This window comes from Paralichthys olivaceus, chromosome 23 (genome assembly GCF_024713975.1).
Source record: "Paralichthys olivaceus isolate ysfri-2021 chromosome 23, ASM2471397v2, whole genome shotgun sequence".
Lineage (NCBI taxonomy): Eukaryota > Metazoa > Chordata > Actinopteri > Pleuronectiformes > Paralichthyidae > Paralichthys > Paralichthys olivaceus.
The window spans coordinates 5,867,145-5,890,354 of record NC_091115.1 but is presented as its reverse complement, the minus strand read 5'-3'; the positions used below and the strand labels follow the sequence as shown (position 1 = coordinate 5,890,354).

The following is a 23,210-nucleotide window of genomic DNA, read 5'->3' as shown; positions in this document are numbered from 1 at the left end:
ATGATTCATTCTATCTGAGTCATTCAGCACACGTAGGGTTAAAGTATAGCTGCAGCGTCTTACTGCAGTGTCTAAAGCATTTGGCTGATCGTTACAGTATACGCCAGGAGAAGAGAAGGGGGGGAAAAAAACATCTCTCTCTAAAACTTCCTTTTTTCTTCCAAAAATCCATTTTATTGCATTTATAACATTTGGCACAGTACAAATTCTTGGTGCTTTTACAAGATAAACCTGTAAAGATCGACACTGACCTTTTTTCGGTTTTGTTAAAGAAAGTCTTCTCTGTATAAATATTTTTCTCATCACTGCATTCTCTGTAGCATGGTGTAAAAATCACACAGAATGCCCCTTTTTAAAACAAGACTACCCTCATTTGTCAAAGTCAAGACAGCATCTTAAACAACTCATTGTTTTAAATAGAAGTTACAAGTTAGAAAATAGTTTCAATTTCTTTTTAATATATGTTTCTCTATCACCAGCCCATGGTAGTTTCAATTTGTCCATATATATATATTTATTTATAAGCATGTACAACAAGAAATCATCAGTCCTTAAGTTTTCACTCTGTACAAAAAAAGTAGTTCCTGTCCTTTTTTCGTTGTGCATTCTATTGCATGATTTTATGGGTAAAGGACAATTGGGAGTGTGGGGCTGGGGCAGGTGGGACCTAGGGACCTAGGAAAAGGAGTTGGAGCCTTTTAGGGGTTCTTTTAGATCTGAGTCTCCTGTACCTTCTCCTTGGTGTGAGTTTTTATGACAAAGGGCTCAGCCATTGCTGTGATGGTGCTGGGCAAGGTTCGAGGCAAAGAGTTCCCAACATTGTTGTCTGTCCATTTAGCCCCATGGCCAGTTGGTTTATAGGTGTTATATTTAGGCTTTAGAGTGCTGTAGTCCACTTTATGGGGGCTGTAGTCCACTTTGTGCGGACTGTAGTCAAGTTTAGGTCTCTGAGTGTGTGGACTAAAGTCACACTTGAAGGCGCTGTAATCCGCTTTGTGGGGGCTGAAATCACTCTTGAAGGCGCTGTAATCGGCTGCAGTCTTATGGGGGGTGTAAGGATCCTTGGGTTTGTAGGTAAGGTCAGTTTTAGATCTCTGGGAATTGTAATCTGTTTTGGGTTTAGGTTGAGTGCTATAGTCAGGCCTAAATGGGCTGTAATCAGGCTTAGGTCTTGGGTGTGTGCCAAAGTCGGGCTTGAATGGACTGTATTCAGCCTTAGGTTTATGCTGCATGTTGTAGTCCGATTTTAATGGGCTGTAGTCGTGTTTAGGTTTTGGTTGGGTGCTGTAATCTCGTTTGAATGGGCTGAAGTCAGTTTTCTGTCTGGGATTGGTGCTGAAATCTGGTTTGAAGGGGCTGTATTCCGTTTTAGCTTTTGGGTGAGTGCCAAAGTCTGATTTGAATGGGCTGTATTCTCCTTTAGGTTTGTGAGTGTTGTAGTCCTGTCTAAATTGGCTGTAGTCAGGCTTTGGTCTATGAAGGCTAAAATCTGGTGTGGATTTGTGAGTGCTGTAATCATGGATGGATTTGTGGCTACTGAAGTCCATATTTGGCTTATATGTGGTATATTCCGCCTTGGGCTTGTGAAGGGTGAAATCAGGCTGGGGTTTGTATTCAGCCTTGGGTTTGTGAAAGCTGTAGTCAGTCTTGTGGCTGATAAAGTCCAATTTGTGTATGCTGTTATGGTCCCGGATTTCAGGCAATGTGAGAGCTGTCTCTTGAGCTGCAGATGCTGGTGGTGGAAGGTCTTCCTCATCCACCTGGATTATCTCCACAGTGCGTGCAGCTGCCACTGTGCTCCTTTGCTGGTGGCGCTTCCTCAGTTTGTAGAAGGCAATTAGCATGACGGCAGCCAACAGTGTCACTGCTACAAAGCAGCCAATTATGATCTTGGTGGTCTTCATCACTTCATCCAGGCTAGGCCCAGACCTTCCGGGCTTGCCAGTGGAACCTTGGATTCCCGGCACTACAGATGGCTTTGCTGCACTTGGTGGGCTGTCGGTGCTTTGCAGTAGTACAGTTGGTGTGGATATAAAGACTGGTTGAAACACAGAAGGAGAAGCAGTTGTAGTTGTTGTTCCAAGGCCTACCCCTCCTCCAGCTACCCCAGCTCCTGTAGCTGTAGCCGTGGTGGTGGTTTTAGGTTTGGGCATCTCAGTGGTTGGTCCCAACACCTCCACAGTCACCGTGGTAAAGTAGCTTAAGTTGGATGTATTCAGCTCAGCTGCACTCACATTGAGGTAGGCTGAGGCATTGGAGTTTCCAGCTGCATTGGACACCATGCAGGTGTAAGTGCCAGTGTCTGCTGCAAGAACATTTGAGAAATTTAGAGTACCATCATTTAGGACTGATATTCTCAGATGACTAGAGGCATGTGTCAGGATCGTCCCATTGGGCAGTAGCCAGCGAACCGAAGACATAGGGGCTGTGCGGCAGCGAAGCTCAGCCACTCGCCCTGCTGAGATGTTCAAGTCCCTTGGCGCATCAGCAATGAATGGTGCAGAACACTGGACTGCAGCGCCGTCTCCTCGGTCCACCTCAACCAGCTGTCGACCTCTCATGCTGGCAGGGGAGTGACAACGTCCACAGCAAGTTGAGTTAGTAGGGATGTACTCCCTTAGCCAGCGTGCTAACCATACAGCCTCACAGCTACAGGTCCAAGGGTTATGGTGGAGATGGAGCTCCACCAAGTACCTGAGCGGGGAGAACAGATCATGTGGCACTGCACTCAGATTATTATGGGCGAGATTAAGCTCTACCAATGAAGATAGGTCGTCAAAAGCATTCCGCTCTATCACTGTGATTTGTGAGTTCATCACCCATAGCTTTTTCAGTGAACGCAGGCCTTTGAAGGAGCCTGGCTTTATCTCTGGGAAATGGTTTTCAGATATCTCCAGTTCCTCAAGGCCCTTTAGTGGACTCAGGTTTGGCATATCACCTCTTATGTTGCACATGCCCAGATTGAGGTACTTGAGATTTTGCAGGCCCTCAAAAGCTCCCTCTGAGATGTACTCCAGTTTCCTTAATTCTCCCAAGTCCAGTCGCATAAGGGAGGGCACCCGATTGAAGGCATAGGAGGGTATACTCTCAATGGGGTTGTTCCTCAGCCATAGTTCCCTCAGTTTAGACAGGTACTCAAAGGCCCCACTGGGCACCACTGTCAACCGGTTGTCAAACAGCTCCAGTGTGTTGAGGCTGGTCAGTCCATTAAATGCGCCCACCTCAATCTGGCGTATGGCATTTCGCCCAAGCTGGAGCACCTCAAGGTGGTGCAGGTGGCGGAAGGAGTCAGCCTGCACCGCCTCAATGGCGTTTTCCATTAGATTGAGGTGGCGCGTGTTAGCAGGAATGCCGGGGGGCACACGGGTGAGGCCACGTCGGGTGCACACCACCTTCCCCTGCTGATTACTACAGGAACACTGCGGTGGACAGCCCTGGGGTCCTTGAGACACCGCCGCCCCCGCCAAGGCCAGGGAGGCGCTGCTCCACGCTCGCGCCATCAGAAAGACTACACAGAGCAGGGCGGCTTTCCTGGCACGATGCACAGCTACCCGCCCCAGGAGACTCATGATGTGGCACGTTCATAATTCAGCATCATCTGGGGGGGGGGATGGGGGTGTTTGGGGCTAGTGTTTGGGGGACCTTGGGTACAGGGAAAGTAGCTGGTTGGCTGGTTGTAGTGTTAAGGTAACCAGATTAAAGAGGTTAAGGGAACTGAAGAGGATGAGGGGCTAATGTGATGTGGAGGTTTTGCTAAGGGGTAATTGTACTTAACCTATCCTCGATTAAGTAATGCTTTTATTTCCAAGAACTGCTCATGGTCAGAAGGCGAGCAGAGGGTAGAAAGGGCTGGCTTTTCTGACACATGTGTATGATAAGGACATAGTGGGAAATTAAACAACCAAAAAACTGTATTACAAAACAGAAGGGGTAGGGTGTTACAAATTGATGCAAAGAGGGGTTGAAACACTAGACACCTACCTCAAGTTATTATTACAGGTCCTTGTACTGAGATATATAGCTTCCCTCCTTTTTGCAATCAGAAAGCTGTGGTATTCAGATCAGATGTATGTATATCCAAGAGCAGCAAAGAAAGCCTTTTTATATTTGCTCTGTCAAAACCGGTATCAATGCCAAAGAGCTTAACCAAGATGAGCCCTTTTGTAAATCCACACATCCAAAGAGAAAGGTTCAAAGGCCCTTAGTGAGTTTTTTTTTTCTCCGTTTTCTTGCTGACTACAAAAAAAAAATTAGAAAAAAGATTGTAGATAGGAATCCAGTCAGGCTCCCAAAGCAGCAGTGCTTCCTTGCTCGCCTCTTGCTGTCGGCTCCTCTTCTCTCGCTTGTCCTTGGAATCCGACAGTTGATCCCCCTGGTAGACACCTTACCCAGGTCTCCATAGCACGGGCGACCACACAAACACACATGCACAATTTTTTGTGTCAAATGCCAAAGCAGAAAGAACAAAAACAGGGAGGTGGGGGGGTGGGATTGAAGAAGGTTGAATGGAAATTCCACAGTCCTTTCCAATGTTCTTTTGCCTTTTGTTGCGAGGGTTAGAAGAGAAGGCTGACAAGAAAAAAAGACCCCCTCCTCTCTGTATTCCTCTGTTCACTTTTTACTGGTCAATCAGTTGGTCGGTTTGTCAGTCTGAAAGCCCTTCTCCCTCTCGCACTCTTTTCCGTTTGCTCCCCGTCTTAGTGTGGCGTCGTGTCCATTTAATTTTCTTTTTTTTTTTCTTTTCTCTTCCAGGAGTTCTCAGCAGGGGTTGAAAAGACTAGGCGACACACACTGCCTTCATTAGCTTCTTCCTTCTCTTAACTAGCCACATGCTCCAGCCTCGGTGGCCGTGGTGGCAACAGCAGCAATTGCAAACGCACACACACCATCCTTGTGAAGCGCACAGCAGCAGTAGCAAGCACACACAGCAGCAGCTGCAGCCTGCCTCCCGTGCACTTCCCAATAATCCGTCAATTTCTTCAGAGGGGGAGTGGGATGGGGGATGGAAGGGGGTGCTGGGAGGAGTGGGGGTGTTGTAGCTGGGTTGATCGAGGTGGGTTGGAGGGAGGAGGGGTGGTGCGCAGTTTCTCCTTCCCCTCTCTGGCGTGTTTCTTTTTTTCTTCTTGTTTTCCAGTTCTTTTTTCCCTCCTCTCCTCGTGGTGATCAGCACCCTCTCGCTAATGCAGCATCCGACTGGGAAGAGGAGCAAGACAGGGAAGGCAATCGCTGGGTGAATGCACGGCTTACAGGCGTGACGTTAACAGTAGCGTCGATGTGGAAAGGATCAGTTGTAGCAGCAAAAGAGAGTGTGTGCGCCGGCTTGGATCTCTCTCTCTCTCTCTCTCCTCCTCTCTTTCTTTCTCTCTCGCTCTCTCTGTTAGTCTGTCTGTCTTTTACATTCACTCTCTCTCTCATACTCTCTCTCTCTATCTCTGCCTCTCTCTCTCTCTCTCTGTGCCTCCCTCCTTCTCTGCAGTGTCCTGAGGTAGTTGGGTAAGCTCAAAGCACTCAGACCTTTTTAGAGATCTACCTCTTCAAAAGCCAGTTTGCTCCTGCTGTCCTCCACTCTCTTTTTTAATACTGGCAGTCTCTTGTTCTGTGGCTTTCTGGGGCTTTGTGTGGCTTAGGGGAATAGATGGATTGTCCAAGCAAAAGACAGGGATGGACAGTGGCATCCCCACAGCAACCAGGTTTAACCCCGTTCTCCCCAGCAATAATCCAGGCATTCCAAACGAGTCTGGCAAAGCTTTCCACCATTGCTTTGGTGGCAAAGGCAGGCAGATGGGACACAGTTTCTCTCACTCCCTCGCTTCCTGTCTCTCTCTTTCCCATCCCTGCTCTCCCCTTTCCCTCTCATTCGTTTCGTTTTGTCCTTTAGTGGAAAATAGAGAAACATGAATGGACTGCTGACGCATCCTGCTCGGAGCAGTGCTTTGGTTTGATGCAGTGTGTTTTTGTGCATTTACTCCCCCCCACCCACCATCACCCTCCTCGCTGTCTTCCCTTCTCCGCTCACTCTTCGTCCGTCACTGTGTCACTCTACTTTATCTCCAGCTTTCTATGTGTATATACTGCAAACCTTACATTGAATCCATTTTTGTCACTGCCTTATTGTGCATGTCCCTTTCTCAGTTTTATTTTTGGGTTGTTAGGACATGAGGTGTGATTTATTCCATCTCCATTTCAGCTTTGCTCTTCAATGAAACAAAAAGTTTACATTGTAAGAATGTTTGTTACTTTATTAATACCAGGCACGTATTTGTAAATATGTATATATCTATATATGTGTGTGCTTGTATGTGTGTGTGTTTATGTGTGTGTGTGTGTGTGTGTGTGTGTGTATATATATATAACATATATATATATATATATACATATAATATATGTATATATGTATAACTGTGACTAAGATATGCTAGACGGTACAGCAGTATATGGCATTAAATAAAAATACAAATTGTTCTGCTCTGTCTATACATTTTGCATTTCCCCCCTCTGTCCCCACTTCATCATGTAAACCTGCACAGGTAGTAATTGCACTCTAACCAGGCAGACCTTAACCCTCAATTTGAGCACAAACTGTCGCTCCAGGAAGCACCCAGCCATAAAGGTCATGTTAAGAAAGGCGAACAAGAGAAAACGAGACATGCTTTACCTTCCTGCCAAGGGAGAGGATGCAAAACTAACGTACCCTACTGTCCCATTGTCCCTCTCTCTCACCAATGATTTGTACAAGCCTCATGTCCATTAAACTAGGAAGCAGTGCGGGTAATTGATGGTGGGTAAAGGTAGCTGTGACTGTCCTGATAGGTGTGTGTGTGTGGGGGGGGTGTGTGTGGGTGTGTGTGTGTGTGTGAGAGAGAGAGAGAGAGCTGGATAGTAAGCGTGTGAAAGAAAGGGAAGAGGAGAGAAAACATGCGAGCTAGAAAAGGTCACACTGCCTGTAGCACAGTATGTTATTCCCACTGGCACAGAAGTATAGAGCCAACTCCTATATTACACACACTGACTTTCTCCTTGACTTCACTACAGTTGAATACGAATGGGCTTCAATGAAGCACATGTAACAGTGAGGTGGCAGCCACAGGAGTATAGGGGGATTTCCAGTTAAGAAAGGGAGGCTGTTTCCATTTCTCTCCACAGGGGATTCCCTAGCACTGCGACCATTCAGGGGGTGATATCAAAGGTGTGCTGCACTACTCCGTCCCCATCACTGTATTCTCTGAGCAAGCGGCGCAACTTGTGATAACGCAGGCGTACAGATGAACAGTGGCAGGTTATGATACAAATGCAGGATCTTTTTCTAATGTGCTGCACAGTACACACATTTCTTTGATCAGTTATCAGTTAAGCCAATTGCAAATGAAGGCTTCTGGTTCTCTGTGTGCTTATTGATTGAAAAATCAAATGTAGTACAGTGTGCCTACTGGCACTGCTAACCTTATTTGTGTGTCAGATGGTGCTTCGGCACTGTTGTAGGTGTGGTTTGCCACTATTTCATAAGCAACTGACCCAGAATGAGTGCAGGTTGTGTTTTACCTACCCAGCACATTACATCCCTAACTTCTATCCAACCAAAATCATCCATTGACCCGTAACGTGACCGATGCTGAAAGAGCACCTCTCTGCTCTTGGCCCTCTTCCTGTCTGTTTCTTTTCTATCTGTCTTTTCTATTCTCACCATATTTTTTTCTGTCAGTGGACACTACTTTCACACTTCTGCTCGAGTCTGGGTCATGGCCTGCCAAACTCTGTAATGCTCCACTGACCAAAAGTCGTCAACCCTTGCGTTATATAGTTTGATCCTGGCCCGGAATGACCAACATGCCTGGATGGTCAGCCAAACACAGTGATCACAGCAAGGTTTTCTCAAGGTCCAGCCTGTGTGTGTCCGTGTGTGAGTGCACACCTCATGACATCCCTGACGGATGCAAAGAGTTGAAGCAGAAAAGCCTTTTCCAAGGTAATGATCCTTTTGTCCTGGGTCGAATCAGATTGGGTGGTTCAGGCCAAGTCTGAAAACTTGGTTATGATGTTTAATTGTTGAACATCTTTACATTTTTTAGTTTATACTAATTATATATACTGGGGCACAGTAGCCAACACCCTGGCCAAGGGGGTCCCATATGTTCACAGTACAGCATACAGTGCTTTGACATGAAAAGTGTTGTCAGGCCTCACCTCCAGGACTTGCTGACCGATGATGGCTTGATGAGCTGTCAGATATGTGGGACCTTCACGCTGTCATGCCAGCCACTTGCCCCTACTTTCTAATCTCTGCCCTCCCTGGTTCACCCAAGGCTCTATTGAGCCACCAATGGGCCAGGAGGGTACCGGGTGTTGTCTGGGGGTACCGCACGACCTACTTTGGTGCGGCTTGTCCGCGAATCAGCCAGCATGTTCAAGGGGTTATATGCAAACAGTACAGAGCCCATCCCCTGGGGTGAGTGCTTGCAAATCTGGGCTGCGGCCAGTCACATGTAGGTCAGCAGCCTGTGTCGGTTTGCTTGCATGTACGTGTCAGTAGTTCCATTTGGATAAATGGCCTGCAGTATGGTATAGTAGCAATTACAATCGGATTAAAATAATGTACACTCAAATGATAGATCTAATGATAATGTCATTGCCTTTGCCATTGCCAGGATCAAGGATTTACAGTACAGGCCCTTGGGCAATCCACATATGGCTTTCTGTGTGTGTACGAGGGAGACAGAGTGATATTTTCTCAAGGAGACAAGAGGCATACTATTTTTGGGCTTGTCTTGTTCTTTGAGAGCTATTACAAATTGTATGCATCTAGGTGTGTGTACATGCACGTATGTCCTCTGGTGAATTGGATACCATTGCCCACCCTGGCACGATGTTATCACAAACAAATTTTTCCAGGTCACCATGCTGACATTTTTACGCACACACACACACTTGCACATAGACACCCCAAAGTCTATGATGCTGACCTTGAGGTAAAGAACCTGCTGCTAGACACTTCCTCTCATTTTCATTTCAATCTCCAGGAATTAATTCTGCAGGAGATTACGTGTAACACACACACATGCACAAATGCACGCACACACACATGCACACACACACACGCTGATATCAATGTCCCGGTAAAGGCTTAAAACTGCTTGGTGGGGATTTTTTTCTTTTTATCATTTTTCTCATCACACATCATGCTCACGCGCTCAGCGACACACACACACACACACACACACACACACACACACACACACACACCAATCTTATGTCAGTGTATCAAGAGATTATAGAAGGCAATAGGGTATATTAGTGTCTTTCGTCTGGCCAGGTTAGATGAGTTGTTGTGTTTTTATATACTTACTCTTTCTCGCTTTGACTGACCTTGTTTGGCCTCCACTCAGTACAGTGTACTAATATTGATAACATTATCTTTCAGTGAACATCCTATAAAAATGTCATTGTATGCTTTGGTTCCTTCTTGCTCTCCCTTTCCATATGGTTGTCATGTTTCATTGTTTTTGTTTTTCTCTTTTCGGTCTTCTTCCACCCGTGCCCTCCTCTCCACTTGTTTCTTGTCCCCTTTTCTTCCTTCTTGTTTTCATCTTGTTATTCTCCTTGTTCTTTTTATTCTGCATTTGTTCTTACTGTTTGTATCCCCCCCCCTGCCCTTTTCTTTTACCTTGTGGCTTTTCTTCTGTCGTCATGCCATCACTCTCATTCTCAAAATTGACACTTTATTCAACACATGTTTTGTGGTTTCTGAAAGAAACTCAAATAACTGAAATATCAGGCCCTGGCAACTGAAGGCTCTCTGTATAAGATGACCATTTTTAGTCCTCTGTTTTTCTGTCATCCTCTGTTGAAGCTTTGCTAGCAGTCATTGTCTCCAGACTAATGGGCTTCATTATGTTGAGCTGTGTTCATACTGGCTGCCAGAGCAGGGATTAAGCCCCAGCGCCATGTTAGTTGGAGGCACAAGAAAGATAATGCTAGGTAAGCACTGCTAACCCAATCAACATGAGCCAAGTAGCTAGCTAAGAGGTAATGCTTCACATGTATTTGGAAATTCAAGTGTGTTTGTTTTTGGCCTCTTGAATTTTCCACCTCTCAAGTTCTTTTATCAATACCGGAGACATTTATTTCAAGTGTAAGGAAAGAAATACTGATTCCTGTGTTGTGTTGATCCTGTGATATAATTTAATTAGACTATTCTCATATTTTTCTAACCATATGCTAATGCCCACCATGTCTTGCCCTGGCCTTGTCCCTGGTCAGTTGGCCTCATTAGGATTCATGGAGCATCTCTGTTTGTGCGTTCATCACAATGTTGCCTTGCCAACTGCCTGGTCGTAGGAAATGGATGTCTCTTTCTCTGAGCAATGTGAAGGTAAAAACATAGTAATTCACAGCAGAGAGAGCTGCTAAATCTTCTCGACTTTTAGCTCCTTTGGAGCAAAGATGCCGTCTTCATTCAGATGCACCCCTCCCTCTCCATCTTCTCCTTTAATGCCCCTGGCTGTGTCAAAACAAAATTCCTTAATGCTGAGCTGCTACTCTGCAACATTACTTGTGACATTACTCCCTGTAAAGCTTTTGAATTACTTGCACTTGTCTTGGTTCACTTACTTGTTTTTATAGGATAAACAAGCGTGGTAAAAGTGAATTATTGTACTTGTTTTCTCTTGACTTGATGATGATAATAATTATCAAGGTTTTCCTGTAGCCTTTATATAATAACAAGTATAAAATGTCTTCTGATAGTTAATTTGATAAAGCACAAAGCTCTTGGTTTGCCTCTAAAACTACCAATCTTCTGAGATTTTATGATAAAATATAATACTTTTTTGTAAGTGATAAATTGACTAACTTGCCTCACAGACAACCTGCTTTTGTTGTACTCTAAATGGCCACCTTTATTTCCTCTCCCACTATGATGTCCCTGACCTTCATATATCCCCCTCATCCTAAGATCACAGTGACAATTACCCTTCTTTGCTGTTTTATTTCTATGAAATTGTTAATCCTCAAATCTCCACCAAGGCTTTATGGAGGCGAGGATTAGCCCTACTGAGGCCTGGTATTGCACAGACGCACGGATGGAAGAAAAAGCTTTTCATTTTTCGACAAATCCACCTGGCCACACACCCACATTACAGCAGGACTGGCCCACAGTTTGAGGTGGCAATAATCTTAGCTTTCCAGCTCCATGTTGTGTATTTGCAAGTGAATTTTTCTGTCTCACTGTGTATTTTTACCTTGTGCAGATATCTAGGCACGGACACAATATTACAAACTACTTTCAAATGATTTCCCCGTGTTGTAAAGAAACCATTTCTTTCTAATATGCTTCCAATTTGGATTTCATTACTGATAGTTGCCTTGTCTACCTTATCTGTGTTCAACTATCTGCTCTCCAATGTGAGCATTATAATGAGAAATGGTACTCAAGTATCCTTTGAGAAGGTGTGAAGAGTCATTGTTGTGACATGAAATAACATTTTGCTTGCATATGCAGAACTGGTGATGCATTTTGTGTGTGATTTCTCTAATACTCACCTCCCTGCCACTTATTTTTCCCCATGTAATATCCTCCCTGTCTCTACCTCCATTTTTTTCCTCCACACTGGAGGATTTGAGAAGCCAAGCTAAGTGTGTCTAATCTATGAGTGCAGCCAGCGCGGCGTCAAATGTTTGGTGCCGATGTACCTGCAGCCTCCAACAATGGAACACTTCAGTAGCTGTCCACCCAAGCATGCAGGAGACAATGTGGGATAAAGAGGGCTGAAGGTTGAGCGACAGACACTTAAGTGGACATTGACATTATTTTTAAACACCTAAAGGAAGTAATGTGAGTAAAAGCATGGAGAGATTATGGGTCGAACAGGGAAAAAAAAGTACCCCCAACACATCACTTTCCTCACACACCTCGTCAGACCGTTCTGCGACCTTGCTCAAATGTGTTTTCTGTAGCAGGGCAATCAGGGATATCCCCCAGAGGTAGGCTGTGGCTAGGGGCCAGCAGGGTCCTGGCTTTGAAAGGAGGGGGGGCTGAAAAGCAGCAGGCAGCACTTTCTAAATTGAAGTCAATAACACAGCAGTCCATTCTATAAGAGCCAGTCCTCCCACACAGTCCGCTTACAGCAACTAAGGAGAGCTGATGGTAGGATGTCGATTGAGTTCTCCAAAGTACCACTACACATGACAACATGTGTTTGTGTGGGTGAACGCACATGAGGGGAAATAGTGTTGCGTTGTGAAGCGAGGCGAGGCACCGGTCGCTGTACAACTCTTAAATCTGTATGTGTTCAAAGAGAAAACAAATTGGTCGACACGTCTACAACAAACAAAGAAACGGTACATTTTAGGAAAAACAAACCTGACCAACTGCCCTGACACTGCTGCATGACAGTGCCTCTATTCTACATGTAGCTGTGGCTGTTGTATGAAATGTTGCTAATGTAGGCATATCTGAGACACACATGCAGCCTTATTTTGCCTTTAATCCCCTTTTCTCATGTTAGCACTTCTATGTAGCTTCGGGGGATTTAAATCCGGTATGGTTGGCCTGCCCTGAGTCGGGGTGGGAAGGGAAATTAGTAACTGGGAGAGAGGATCCGGCTGACATGAGTTGGGCTGTGTGTGTTGATGCATGCACAGTGAGCTTACATGCTCTGTGTTTGAATTTGATGACGACGTAATGGGACCCACACATCCGCACAGCATGGTACAGGCATGATTTGTTTGGGAGCTAGCACTTTTGCTTATTCTTCTGCTGAGCCAAATGCAAAAAAAATAAAAATAAAAAATAGATGATACGCTGCAGTTTTAAGACACTGTGTTCTCAGTGGTGTGCTGACATGCTTATGCAAGTTGTGTTTTTCAACAGCAAAAGCAATTTTATGATAAAAGCACATTTACCTTTCAGCCCCTGTAGATGGCTGGATGTTTTTGCTCTTGTATTTAAATGGCACATTTTTTTCTACTTGTGCGAGAAAATAAATCTGTTAACTTAAGATTGTTCTTGAAATGGCTTCATAACTCTCGTGCTCTTTCCCCAGTGATATATTTTGGTATCTGAAGAAGAGAACTGCACATGCAGTCACAGATGTTCATGCTCGTATACATGTCCTTGGTTTTATAATGCAATTAAATGTTTAAATTTTACATGATATCCAGGGAGTAAGCTAAATGAAGTGTGCAGATATTCTTCATCCACGGCTCTCTTTAGCTCTAGCTCTCTTTATTGTAAAACACATAATAAGTTATCATCTTCACATTTAGCAACAAAATACATTCTATTTGTTTTTATCTGCATTATCTCTTTTAGTTTCATGTTGTTCTGCTATACATTTAATTTTTTATAGATCCAGTCTGCACACAGGCTACTGCCTACATAGTCATCCCACTGGTGCTCTTTCTATTTTCTCTGTAGCATTTCTCACTGATGGCATCAGTCTAGGTCACTTGCACCCTAGTTGTGTTTATTGGTGTGTGTCCTGGTTATTTTTTTCCATAATAACCACTCACACACTCACTCACTGACACACTCACATGGATGAACAGTGGTAATTTCCCCAGGCAGACATTGATTTCACTTTCATTTTCCTGCCACTCATTGTTTGACATCCTGCTGAAAATTACAAGTTTGACGTGAAACCCTTTGCTTTTTTTTTTCACCAGCTCATTTTACCTTTTTTTTCATTTCAAGTGATTGAACAGTTACAGATAATGAGGTAATCATATTGAGAGAGGGTTGACGAGCAGTAAATGGCATTGATTGTAAATACTGCTATAGTGCTCAATAAGTAAAGCTGTTTTCAGTTCTTTTCTTGAAATGCTTCCGGAGGGGCTGAATGTGAGAATGCAAATGAACATTCTGGACTTTTTCCTGTTGTTGTGAAAGCATCTGACCTGTTTCTGCTGCTATGTGATCAGCAAACTCTGTGAAATCTCCAGATCCAATTCTACAGACACTTTGCAAGTTTCATGTCTGAAAATAGGTTTAGTAATCTCTAATTAGAACTGGAGAAAGTAGCAAGTTTCTTATAGTAATGATGTGTCTTTTGTAATTTTTTGTGATTTTTTTTTTTTCTGCTTTGCCTTAACACTGCTTATGTGTTCATTGTGTGAACTCAAGTGGTTCCTCATCATTGCTGTGGTAGATCCAGGTATTAGCCGTTTTGCTTCACTTTTTAATTGTCCCAAAAGTGTTTCCTCAGATTATTTGTAATTTCATTCACGTTGTTGTATAGTTAAACACGGTGCTGGCAAGACTGAGTGCCTTTGTTTGCAATTTAAAATGCATCTTTTGTCTGGATGGCACTGCTGACTTTACTGTCTAGACACTCTTCTTCAAGAGCTGGCATTTGTTTTTTTCATGTTGCCTATCCCTGTTATGCCATCCATTTTAGCGGCTCAGCTGTACACTGCAATAAATAACTGAAAATTGATGAAACCGCCGAGACACAGGTCTCCACTTATTCATTCAGCGGAAATACCACAAGACAACAGCCTGTGGGCATAGGGTTTTACTTCTTAAAAAGGCCCCCATTGGGTATTCAAGCAGTAAGTCTGTGCAGCGCGTGTGTCGAGCTGGGCCACAAGATTGTTGTAGCTTGTAGCTCCATGATGTAGTGGTGGGGTGTCAGCTTTTGCCTGTGGCCACATTGTTGAAATTGAATTTGAAGAGAGTTGCTGTGCCTCCGCCTGTTTAGGAGTGAGTGTCATCCATCCTATTTGGAAGCGCAATTGTCACATTGGTGCATTCAGAGCCAAATGTATCAGGTACACATTCACATACTGAATGTATTGTAATTGTGCTAATTTCTTTCACCTATACGTTCAGTTATATGCATCTAGCCTAATGTATAAAGGTCTACCAATGTTTACCTTTTCCCATTCTGTTATTGTCCTGTATATTAAATCACACTGTCTTTTAATGGCCACTCAACCAGATTAAAAAGACAGTCTCTGAATTGTTGGAACACATGTAACCATAGTGACAGCACAGGCCTAAAATGGTGACTGCAGTAGCTTTTAATAGCAGTAAAATATATCAAATGAATTTGCTGAACAGTAATTGTAGTAACAGTTAGTGTACAAGTGACATCACTTCGCTGAAGGGTATGTTTGATGCCCTTTTTCTTCATGTCCCCTTAGAGATGACTCAATCATCCTACATATTGTATTGAATCATAATGCAGTGAATGAGCCGTGGTCTTTTGTTCACGTTTCACAATTCTGCACAGGTTGTCCACATGTAAAAAGAATGGCTCAGAATGTGCTGCAGTTCTGATTGGACTCACAGCCCTAGAGATTCTGTCAAAAGAAAAAAACACAATGGTGGACAATGACTGTACGGAATCTCTCAGCATGTCATATGTCCATTAGCTGCATCTTCTTGTGGAGAGAAAGGAAAAAAAAAACCCTGTGTCAACAACACACTTTGTTGTGACCTGTTCTAAGTTTTGTCTTCCTCACTTTTCTACCTTCACCTCACTGTCTCTCTCGCTCTCAGTCTTATTCCACAGTTGTTAGCCCCATTTCGCTCCCTTGTCTCCTCATTATGGAGGTGTTTGGAGGCCCACTCTTGTTTTTTGGCACTGAATTTTTTTCTTCTCCCAAATGGCAGGAGGAAAACAGGACAGGGATGATTGGAACAAAGTCGGAGAGAAAACTAATAACAAACTGATGGTGTCACATTTGAAACTTTGTTGTGGGGAGTGGGCTCACTTCAAAATTTGATCCGTGATTGACAGAAGCTACCTTCTCCTTCGGTGGACATTTTCAATTTTAATAATTCAAAATAATCTGAATCTTGTCTTGTATCTTCAGGAGAGTGGTTCATTAATGTGTAAGCATTACTTGTTACTCAAACTTTTTTCTCAACCATGTAAACTGGGGCCATGTCTCTGCAGATGTAGGTTGCAACAGCAGCTGTTACTTACTTCTATCATCTTGAGTTTTGGCCAGATGGTGTGTGTAACGTCTCCCTTGCGATGCCTGAGTCTGGGGTTTGTTTCGAGCACTCGACTGTACTTTTGAGGCGCTCATCCGTGCACTCTATCCGTGCTGTTTGATATAATTCTTCTCCTTTCTCCTTGTGCAAAAACACAAAGTTCCATTCAAATGCCTGTGATATTACTGTAAAGAGTGATTAATGGCACCACAACTTTTAAGAGATTTAAATATAAAATAAGCTTTTATATTATTACATGATCCTATCAGTTACCTGAGGATTAGCATGTTATAACGAGTGCTGACTGAGAAATTGCGTTCTTATTAGCATACCGATATGAAACTGTACAACAAGTGCATCGTAATAAATTTATGGAAATCACAAAAGATGAAGCTGGAGAGAAAGTCTCTGCATCCAGACTCTTGGCATGCAAACATTAGACTTATTAGAATTGGACAATGCAGATTTTCCTGCAGATAAGATAATTGCCCAAAAAAAAGATAAAGCCAGAAAATGAGTAAGAAACATCTTTACGTCAGAGGTCAGTACTCCAATATCCATTGCTTTGTTGTCCAAGTTGTCTCTTTGACAAAGGCCCAAATATCTATCACTGCAGCCAAGCTGAGGAAAATTGCTACCGTGAAATGAAAACACCCACCTACCTAATCTCCCTTCCCCCAACCTGTGATAGAACTCTATCCTGGTAGCATGTTCTTAAAAGTGGGCCTATAAACCAATCACAGGTGGGACATAATCCCATTTATTTGATGCCACACTGATAAGATTAACTACTATGGGCAGGTACTAGTGTAGTCAGACTCGTCAAAATGGGTTCTAGTTGAAGAAGGAAAATAGAGGGCAAATCTCTTTTCCCCATGAGTCATCATTTGTAGTCCAGCTGCATGGCTCCTAAGCAGGCATGACTTGATTCAATCAGTGCCCCCCCCCCCTGTGTGTCTCTCTCACACACACAATCGCACAGCACCCAACTCAATCCCCTGACTCATTTGCTGATGGTCACTTGGCATTTATGTGATTGAACGTGCAGCGAGGTTGAATTGGATTGCCAAAATTGAAGAATGATTACAACATGATTTGTCGTAAGAGGTTTTTTTGTTTGTTGACTGGGGGTCAGATCAGCATTCCTGTCATGTGACCTCTGACAACCTGTTTGCGTGACAGATTCATTGTAGCTCACTATTATATACTTTCTTAGAGCGTTTTGTCAGCAGTCTTGGCCGAACCAAGGTTCATTCATTCGGAGGCGAATTCTGCAAGCAATCCTGCAAGCCGCTTCTTTTTTCTCTTGTATTGTTTAACGCTGTCTCAACTTCCTGCAATTGGTCAGAAAGTCCAAAATATGAAATAAAAAGCGTTCTCAAGCAAACAACCCAAACCATAATTCGTCTGATCTGGACCGAGACCACCTCTTTGGTTAGCCTACATTTTAGACTGTTGGTCCAGATTGTGGTCGGAGGCACCTTTCACATCCTTGTGTCCCTCATTGTTTCCATCTAAGTGTCTTCAACATCATTTTCCACTTAAACCCAGAACAGAGATTCAGCTGGATGTTTTGTTTCTCTACACTTGGATGAAGCAGCGAAGTCTCTCTATCAGACTCTGGGCAGCCTCCCCCCTCCAACGTTGACTCTCGACTGTTGTGCTAGTTACTACTATATAGCGAAATGGAGTACCTCTTCAGTACCTCATCTCCACCACTTTTCTCACTCTCAGAATTCAACCTAGCCGAACAACTCTCCAACCAGCCTAGCAACTGGGCACTGCCTCTCTTTTTGACAAGCACACAGAAATTGACAAAAAGCCATGCTGAAAAATGCCTCTGTCGGCTCTTTTCCTCCCCCCCTTTTTTCCTCTCTTCCTCATTCTCTCACTCTGTCAGCACAGGCAGAGTCTGGGAGGACAGAAATGGCTTTTTGAGTGACACAGGCTGGCTACGCCATTTGCCGTGTCAACTGGTGAAAGAGGATAGAAAAGGAGGTGGAGACAAATGATGATGGCCCGGCCATGATTGTTCTGCGCCCCCTTCTAGCTTTCAGCCGCCATCTTTCCCCCAAGGTCACTGAAGTCCAAGTAATGTTGACACAATGCCAGTAGGTGTAGAAACATTTCTCACAGCGCTTCTGCTTTTTCCCCCTCCTCATCTGCAATATACCTTCACTTCATTTTCTTGTCTTTCAATATTCCTTTACATGCTTTAAATGATTTCTCCATAGCTCAGATGCTTGTGTTCAGTACTTGTTAATGAAATCCATCCTGGAGTAATTGGAAATTCGACTAGATACTGTAAGTCAGTAGTGAATAATGAACCGAGCCACATCACAAACCCTGTCTGTCTGTGTTTAATTTGGAGTTTTGTGCCCGGTTCCACTCTTGGGAACATTTCCTTGAATAGAAGAAAAAGAAATCTAAATTGACTTGCAGTAATTTAGTTTCTGATGTTGTCAATCAGTCCACTCTGTTCATTCTCTCATCTTTGACAAGACTCCAGCTGGCTTTTGTCCAACTCCTCTTTTTCTTGTCTACTGAACTGTCCAGTAAAAAATCATGCAACCTCACTGTTTTCCCCACAAAGGGCTATCTATGGCACAGAACTCGAGTTTTGTCATTACAGCCACAGAATAATAAATATTTAAAATTCCATTATGAAATCTTAAATCGCCTCATAAAGCCGCAGCAAGTGGAGCATGAGTGAAGAAACAGCTGCTTGCATGGCGGATATCACTGTCGAGATAAAGACTCCGGCTCTTTATTTTACATGTTACCACCTCTGCAGTTATTAGCCCCGTTTAAATGGGAATAGTAAATAGGATTATTTGTTCCGAGTTGTTAATGAGAGATTTCTTCATTTTCACAGCAGCTATAGTCAAATGAACGGGCTGAAAGTTCCTATATGGTTGTTTGTGTGCAACTTAGCTCGAGGCACACGTGCTGTGTGCTGAAAGTCATTGTTGCCTAAATGACAATGACTGTAAGCCACGCAACAACACAAAGTACATTTCTTCAAGGTAGGCAAAGCTCTGGCTTGACTTTGTGCGTAACCGACATGCAAAATGTTGACAGAGATAGCTTGTGGTGTGTACTGCCGGTTCAACAGAATAACCACAATGCTCACATTCAATTTGCGCTCTCTTTGTCACAGGCAGTAAAAACACGTCATTTTTATTAATTTTTTTCTCTGTGTCCCTTTTGCTGCTGCACTGCTCAGTGATTGCAAAATAATGGCCAGGGTCTATTGGTTATGTACTCCATGGTGTATGTATACATGTGTGGGAAAACAGCGCTGTCATTTTTGTAATATGGCTTAATGCCCCCTGCAATCATGTTGACCACCCCTAAATGTAGTCAATGTGGCTTGACTGCTCCCACCAAGCCTTTGCTGCTTCAGGCCACAATTTGAAGATTTGAGACCCTTACTTCCCATAGCTTTCTCATACCCTGGGGCCTCAAGAAGCTGTGTGTCTCAACCCAGAACACAATTTACTGATAGAAAGTTAAGAGAAAAATGTTCAAAAAAGTGTTCATACCAATGCGTGCAGAGCTGCAATTATTTTCGAGTTATCCACAGTTTCGTTTCCATTTAGATCCGTTGCATCTAGGTTGTGTAGTTGTTGACAAAATTGAAAACTGCTTTGATGTAATAACTTTTACAGAGTTATGTGACATTTGTTCTTAACACCCATTCAATAACTTACAGCCCAGTTCAATTTGTGTTTTCCCACCTGCACCCTCACACTATCCAGTTAAAGGGGAATTATATGATATCAGTAATATTACAAATGTAGCTCAATATTCATCGACCGACATGCCATGTCGCCCCTCTCTTAAAAATGAGATGGATTGTAGTTATTGCTGTTATTGATTTTAATAACCAGGCTGTTAAAGCCCAATGCAGAGCCTTGTTCTAGCTCAGCTACCTCTTGTGATGTGTGAGGGCTCTGCTTTTCTTTCATCTGGATAACAAAGGATCTATAAACTCATTTAACTACAGGTTTAGCATGATTAGGTTTGCTGACTCTTGCAGTTTTTGTTTCAAACCCCCCTCAGATAATACAGGTTTTATTTGTTCTTTACCCCACATCTCCCATCAAACGCCCTAAACCATGGATACACAAATTACTGCGGTTAATTTAACAGGGTCCAGTTAATGGACTCAGGCCTTAGCCAGGTGTAATGTGTTAGTTGAAGGATCATGCTTCCTCACATCACTATTGATCCGTTAGACTAGTTGGAGAGACACTGACTGATTTAGAATCTTGTCGGCCATTACATCACCGCAGGTCTTGCATTACTCAATGTCAATGACCCTTTCTCCATGTTGGGACTTTTCAAACCCCCATGGTGTCTAATTGTTGTGCATGTCGTCGCTTTGGGGGGTAAATGACAGAAAAGCAAGATCACAAAGGCCACTGAGCATCACAAAGGCCTGCAGGTTCTAACCAGAGCCCATTTACGATTACACGATTCAGCATGACCTTGTTCCTGTGGTCACATTTTCATAGTAATGGGTTAAAACTGTGTCTGGTCAGAGTATAATGTTAAAGCATGATAGTTAAATTCAATAGATTCATTAATTTAATGGTACATGTGCATCGACTGCCCATAATTATCAATCCATGGCCACAAAAAACAGAGTATACAAAGTGACTTCAGATGTTTCCAGTGTTTAATGTCACAAGTAGAAGAACAAATATGTTTTGACAATACTCTACCCCCCCACCAGGAGATCTGTCCATAATGTATTGCTTTAGTTCTGTGCTGTACAGTACGTCATTCACAAAGGACAACACCAGCTTCTGCTCTGACTGACTCACTATTGACCCCTGCCTCTTCTCTCACTCCATCTCTTCTTCGACTTCCCCTGATTCTGTGAAGGCTTCATAACTCTTTTAAAGCCCTCCTTTGAAACGCTGCTTATGTTTAACTCTTTCTCTTAATACGTTTCCTCAGGGCCGGCGGTAACTCAGACTATAGACTTGAATTGTTATAGATTTTCATTCTCTAGCGAGGTAAGGCTGAAAGATAACCAGCCCTCAAACCTTTGCAGTGGCCGCAGAGCATTGATTTAAAATGTTGTTTTACATATCAAGTTCTACAACTACTCTCTAAAGTAAAAAATGGAATAATGTTTAGATCAAATGGGCAATGTACATGTGACACATTCAACATTTATGTACATGGAGGTCCAAAAAGACTTCCACTTGAATTTGAAAGTGGTCTTGGATATCTGATTCACTTGAGAGGTAAAGTGGGAGTTTATATTGAATGCATTATTAAAACATTGAAATCATGCAGAAATTGTCCTTAAAAGCCTCCCAGTTTCTTCAGCTGTGTTAAAGCACTGCAACTTCGGCCAAAGACTTCTTTCAAGTGTCATATTCCGAAGGTAAAAACAGCATGAAAGCTTTCTTTAAATCAATAACGAATGGAGCACCATAGCAAACATTAATGCATTTTTCAGCGAGAGTAACACTTGTATTTCGTGTTCATTGGAGATGGCCGAGTGGAGCCTTTGTCAACAATTTTTACTAAGGAGGACCAAAGGGACAAACGGCTAAGTACTTGTTTCAGTTTATGCTGTTGGTTTTTCTTTTTCTCCATTTTCTCTACAATTTCCCTGGAGGTGAGTCAAACACAGTGTGAACTCTACTTGATAGCTGAGTGAAGCAAGTGTAAAATAACAAATCCAAAAGGATAAGCAGGTAATGACGGCAAATCATTTTGTGTCCTATCTGCATGAGCTGGAATCGTGTCCCACTCATACATTCGTCTCTACATCCCTCTCTTTTAACCCTCCACCAGCTTCATGTATTCACCTGTTTTGTCTGAACAGTGATGCAGGGCAAACATCAATTATCTATTGATGAAAGAAAAACTCATTAATGGGCATCAGGCAGGTTTAATGGTGGGGATCATGCTTGTTTGCCTGACCGTTAATGGCCCTGACCATTCGAGAGGCGGTTTGACTTTTCTCCACCCTGCTGACGACAGACAGCAGCCTTTCACTGACAGTGATGCATGGGACCCCTTGAGTCACATTGATCACCCTGGGAGAGTCCATACAGACGTAGGCACACACACAAACACATTCCTGCCCACTGTGCATGTCATCGTACCTTTGCTGGCAGCACGGTTCTTTTTCTGATATCGGTCAAGACTATTGGAAAAGCAAACAAGAGAACACGCTGGTTGTTTCCTTCCAAAACAGAAAGTTTTTCTTCAAATAGCAGCATGGCTCTTAATTAACTTGCATCTCCTGAGGATGTACAGTTTGCCCCAGAACAAGTGGACATGAGCTGTGGATAGTTTGCTGTAGAAACCTGTACATGATTTGTTTTCCTCGATGACATTTGAAGTAGTACTTTTGTGCAGTTGCCCAAGTTGTTAGGACAGCCAGGTTGAGACACAGTGCATTAAGCTCTCCAGACAGCAATATCCTGCTGAGGTGAGGCCAGTCCTAACCTTGCAACATGCTGCAAACTTTCTTTTTCTTGAGCTCTGACCTGGATTTCCACCTTTTTCTTGTTCTCCCACAATGGAAAGTCTTTTAAGTTGTGGTCCAGCTAAGCCCTTTGGGTTTTTGCAGTGCATCCACTGCTTGTCCTTTATTTCCAGGATATGTGTATCCTGTATGCATGCTTATAAACTGCAGAATGTTTTATCCAGGGTATTTTACAACCTCCCCCCTCTCGGGCTCAACTCGATCAACATGTGACAAATAGCTGTCTGTCCTGACCCCGTGGTCTGAGAGTTAATGAACCAACCTAGTTTGGAATTGGTTGGTGCCACAGGTTTGGCCCTTGGCCTAGAGCTTAGCTGTACTGCTAGCTTGCCAAAGCAGCAACAGTCAATAAGCGGGACCCCCAGGCATCCTACTGGCTTAGGACAGCCGAAGGGGGAAGCATCACCTCGTCCAACCTTTTTCAATCTAAAAGTGTCCCCCTGTTTTGCTGTCGCTGATAATGGAGTCTATCTCCTCCAGGTTTTTTAATATGTTTTGTGTGGATGCATGGATAAAAAGAAATCCCACTGCAAACCAAATATTCAAATGCCAGCAGAGTGTTCTCCCCCTTTTCATATTGACGCTGTATTTGCATTTAACATGACTTACTTTCACTTCACTGACTGACTTCTGTCACCACCACCCTATAATACTCCACACACACAAATAAAATATTCTCTAATACGTTTGTTGACAAAATAAGTCAATCATATTAGCTGACATTGGTAAATCCATGATTAGTCCCATTACCTT

The 23,210-nt window shown here is 43.3% G+C and overlaps 2 protein-coding genes across 2 annotated transcripts in view; one reads left to right on the top strand and one right to left on the bottom strand.

Moving 5' to 3' along the window:
• snd1 (staphylococcal nuclease and tudor domain containing 1) overlaps positions 1-23,210 on the top strand; it is a 168,797-nt gene that overhangs the window by 72,937 nt on the left and 72,650 nt on the right. The window lies entirely within an intron of this gene.
• Positions 152-3,717, bottom strand: lrrc4.1 (leucine rich repeat containing 4.1). Its single transcript, XM_020092236.2, has one exon. It carries the CDS (start codon positions 3,567-3,569, stop codon positions 711-713), a length of 2,859 nt encoding a protein of 952 aa, XP_019947795.1. The 5' UTR covers positions 3,570-3,717; the 3' UTR covers positions 152-710.

Bases quoted from the DNA above. Each gene is read 5' to 3' on its own strand.
- lrrc4.1 (XM_020092236.2), bottom strand. From the start codon at position 3,569: ATGAGTCTCCTGGGGCGGGTAGCTGTGCATCGTGCCAGGAAAGCCGCC.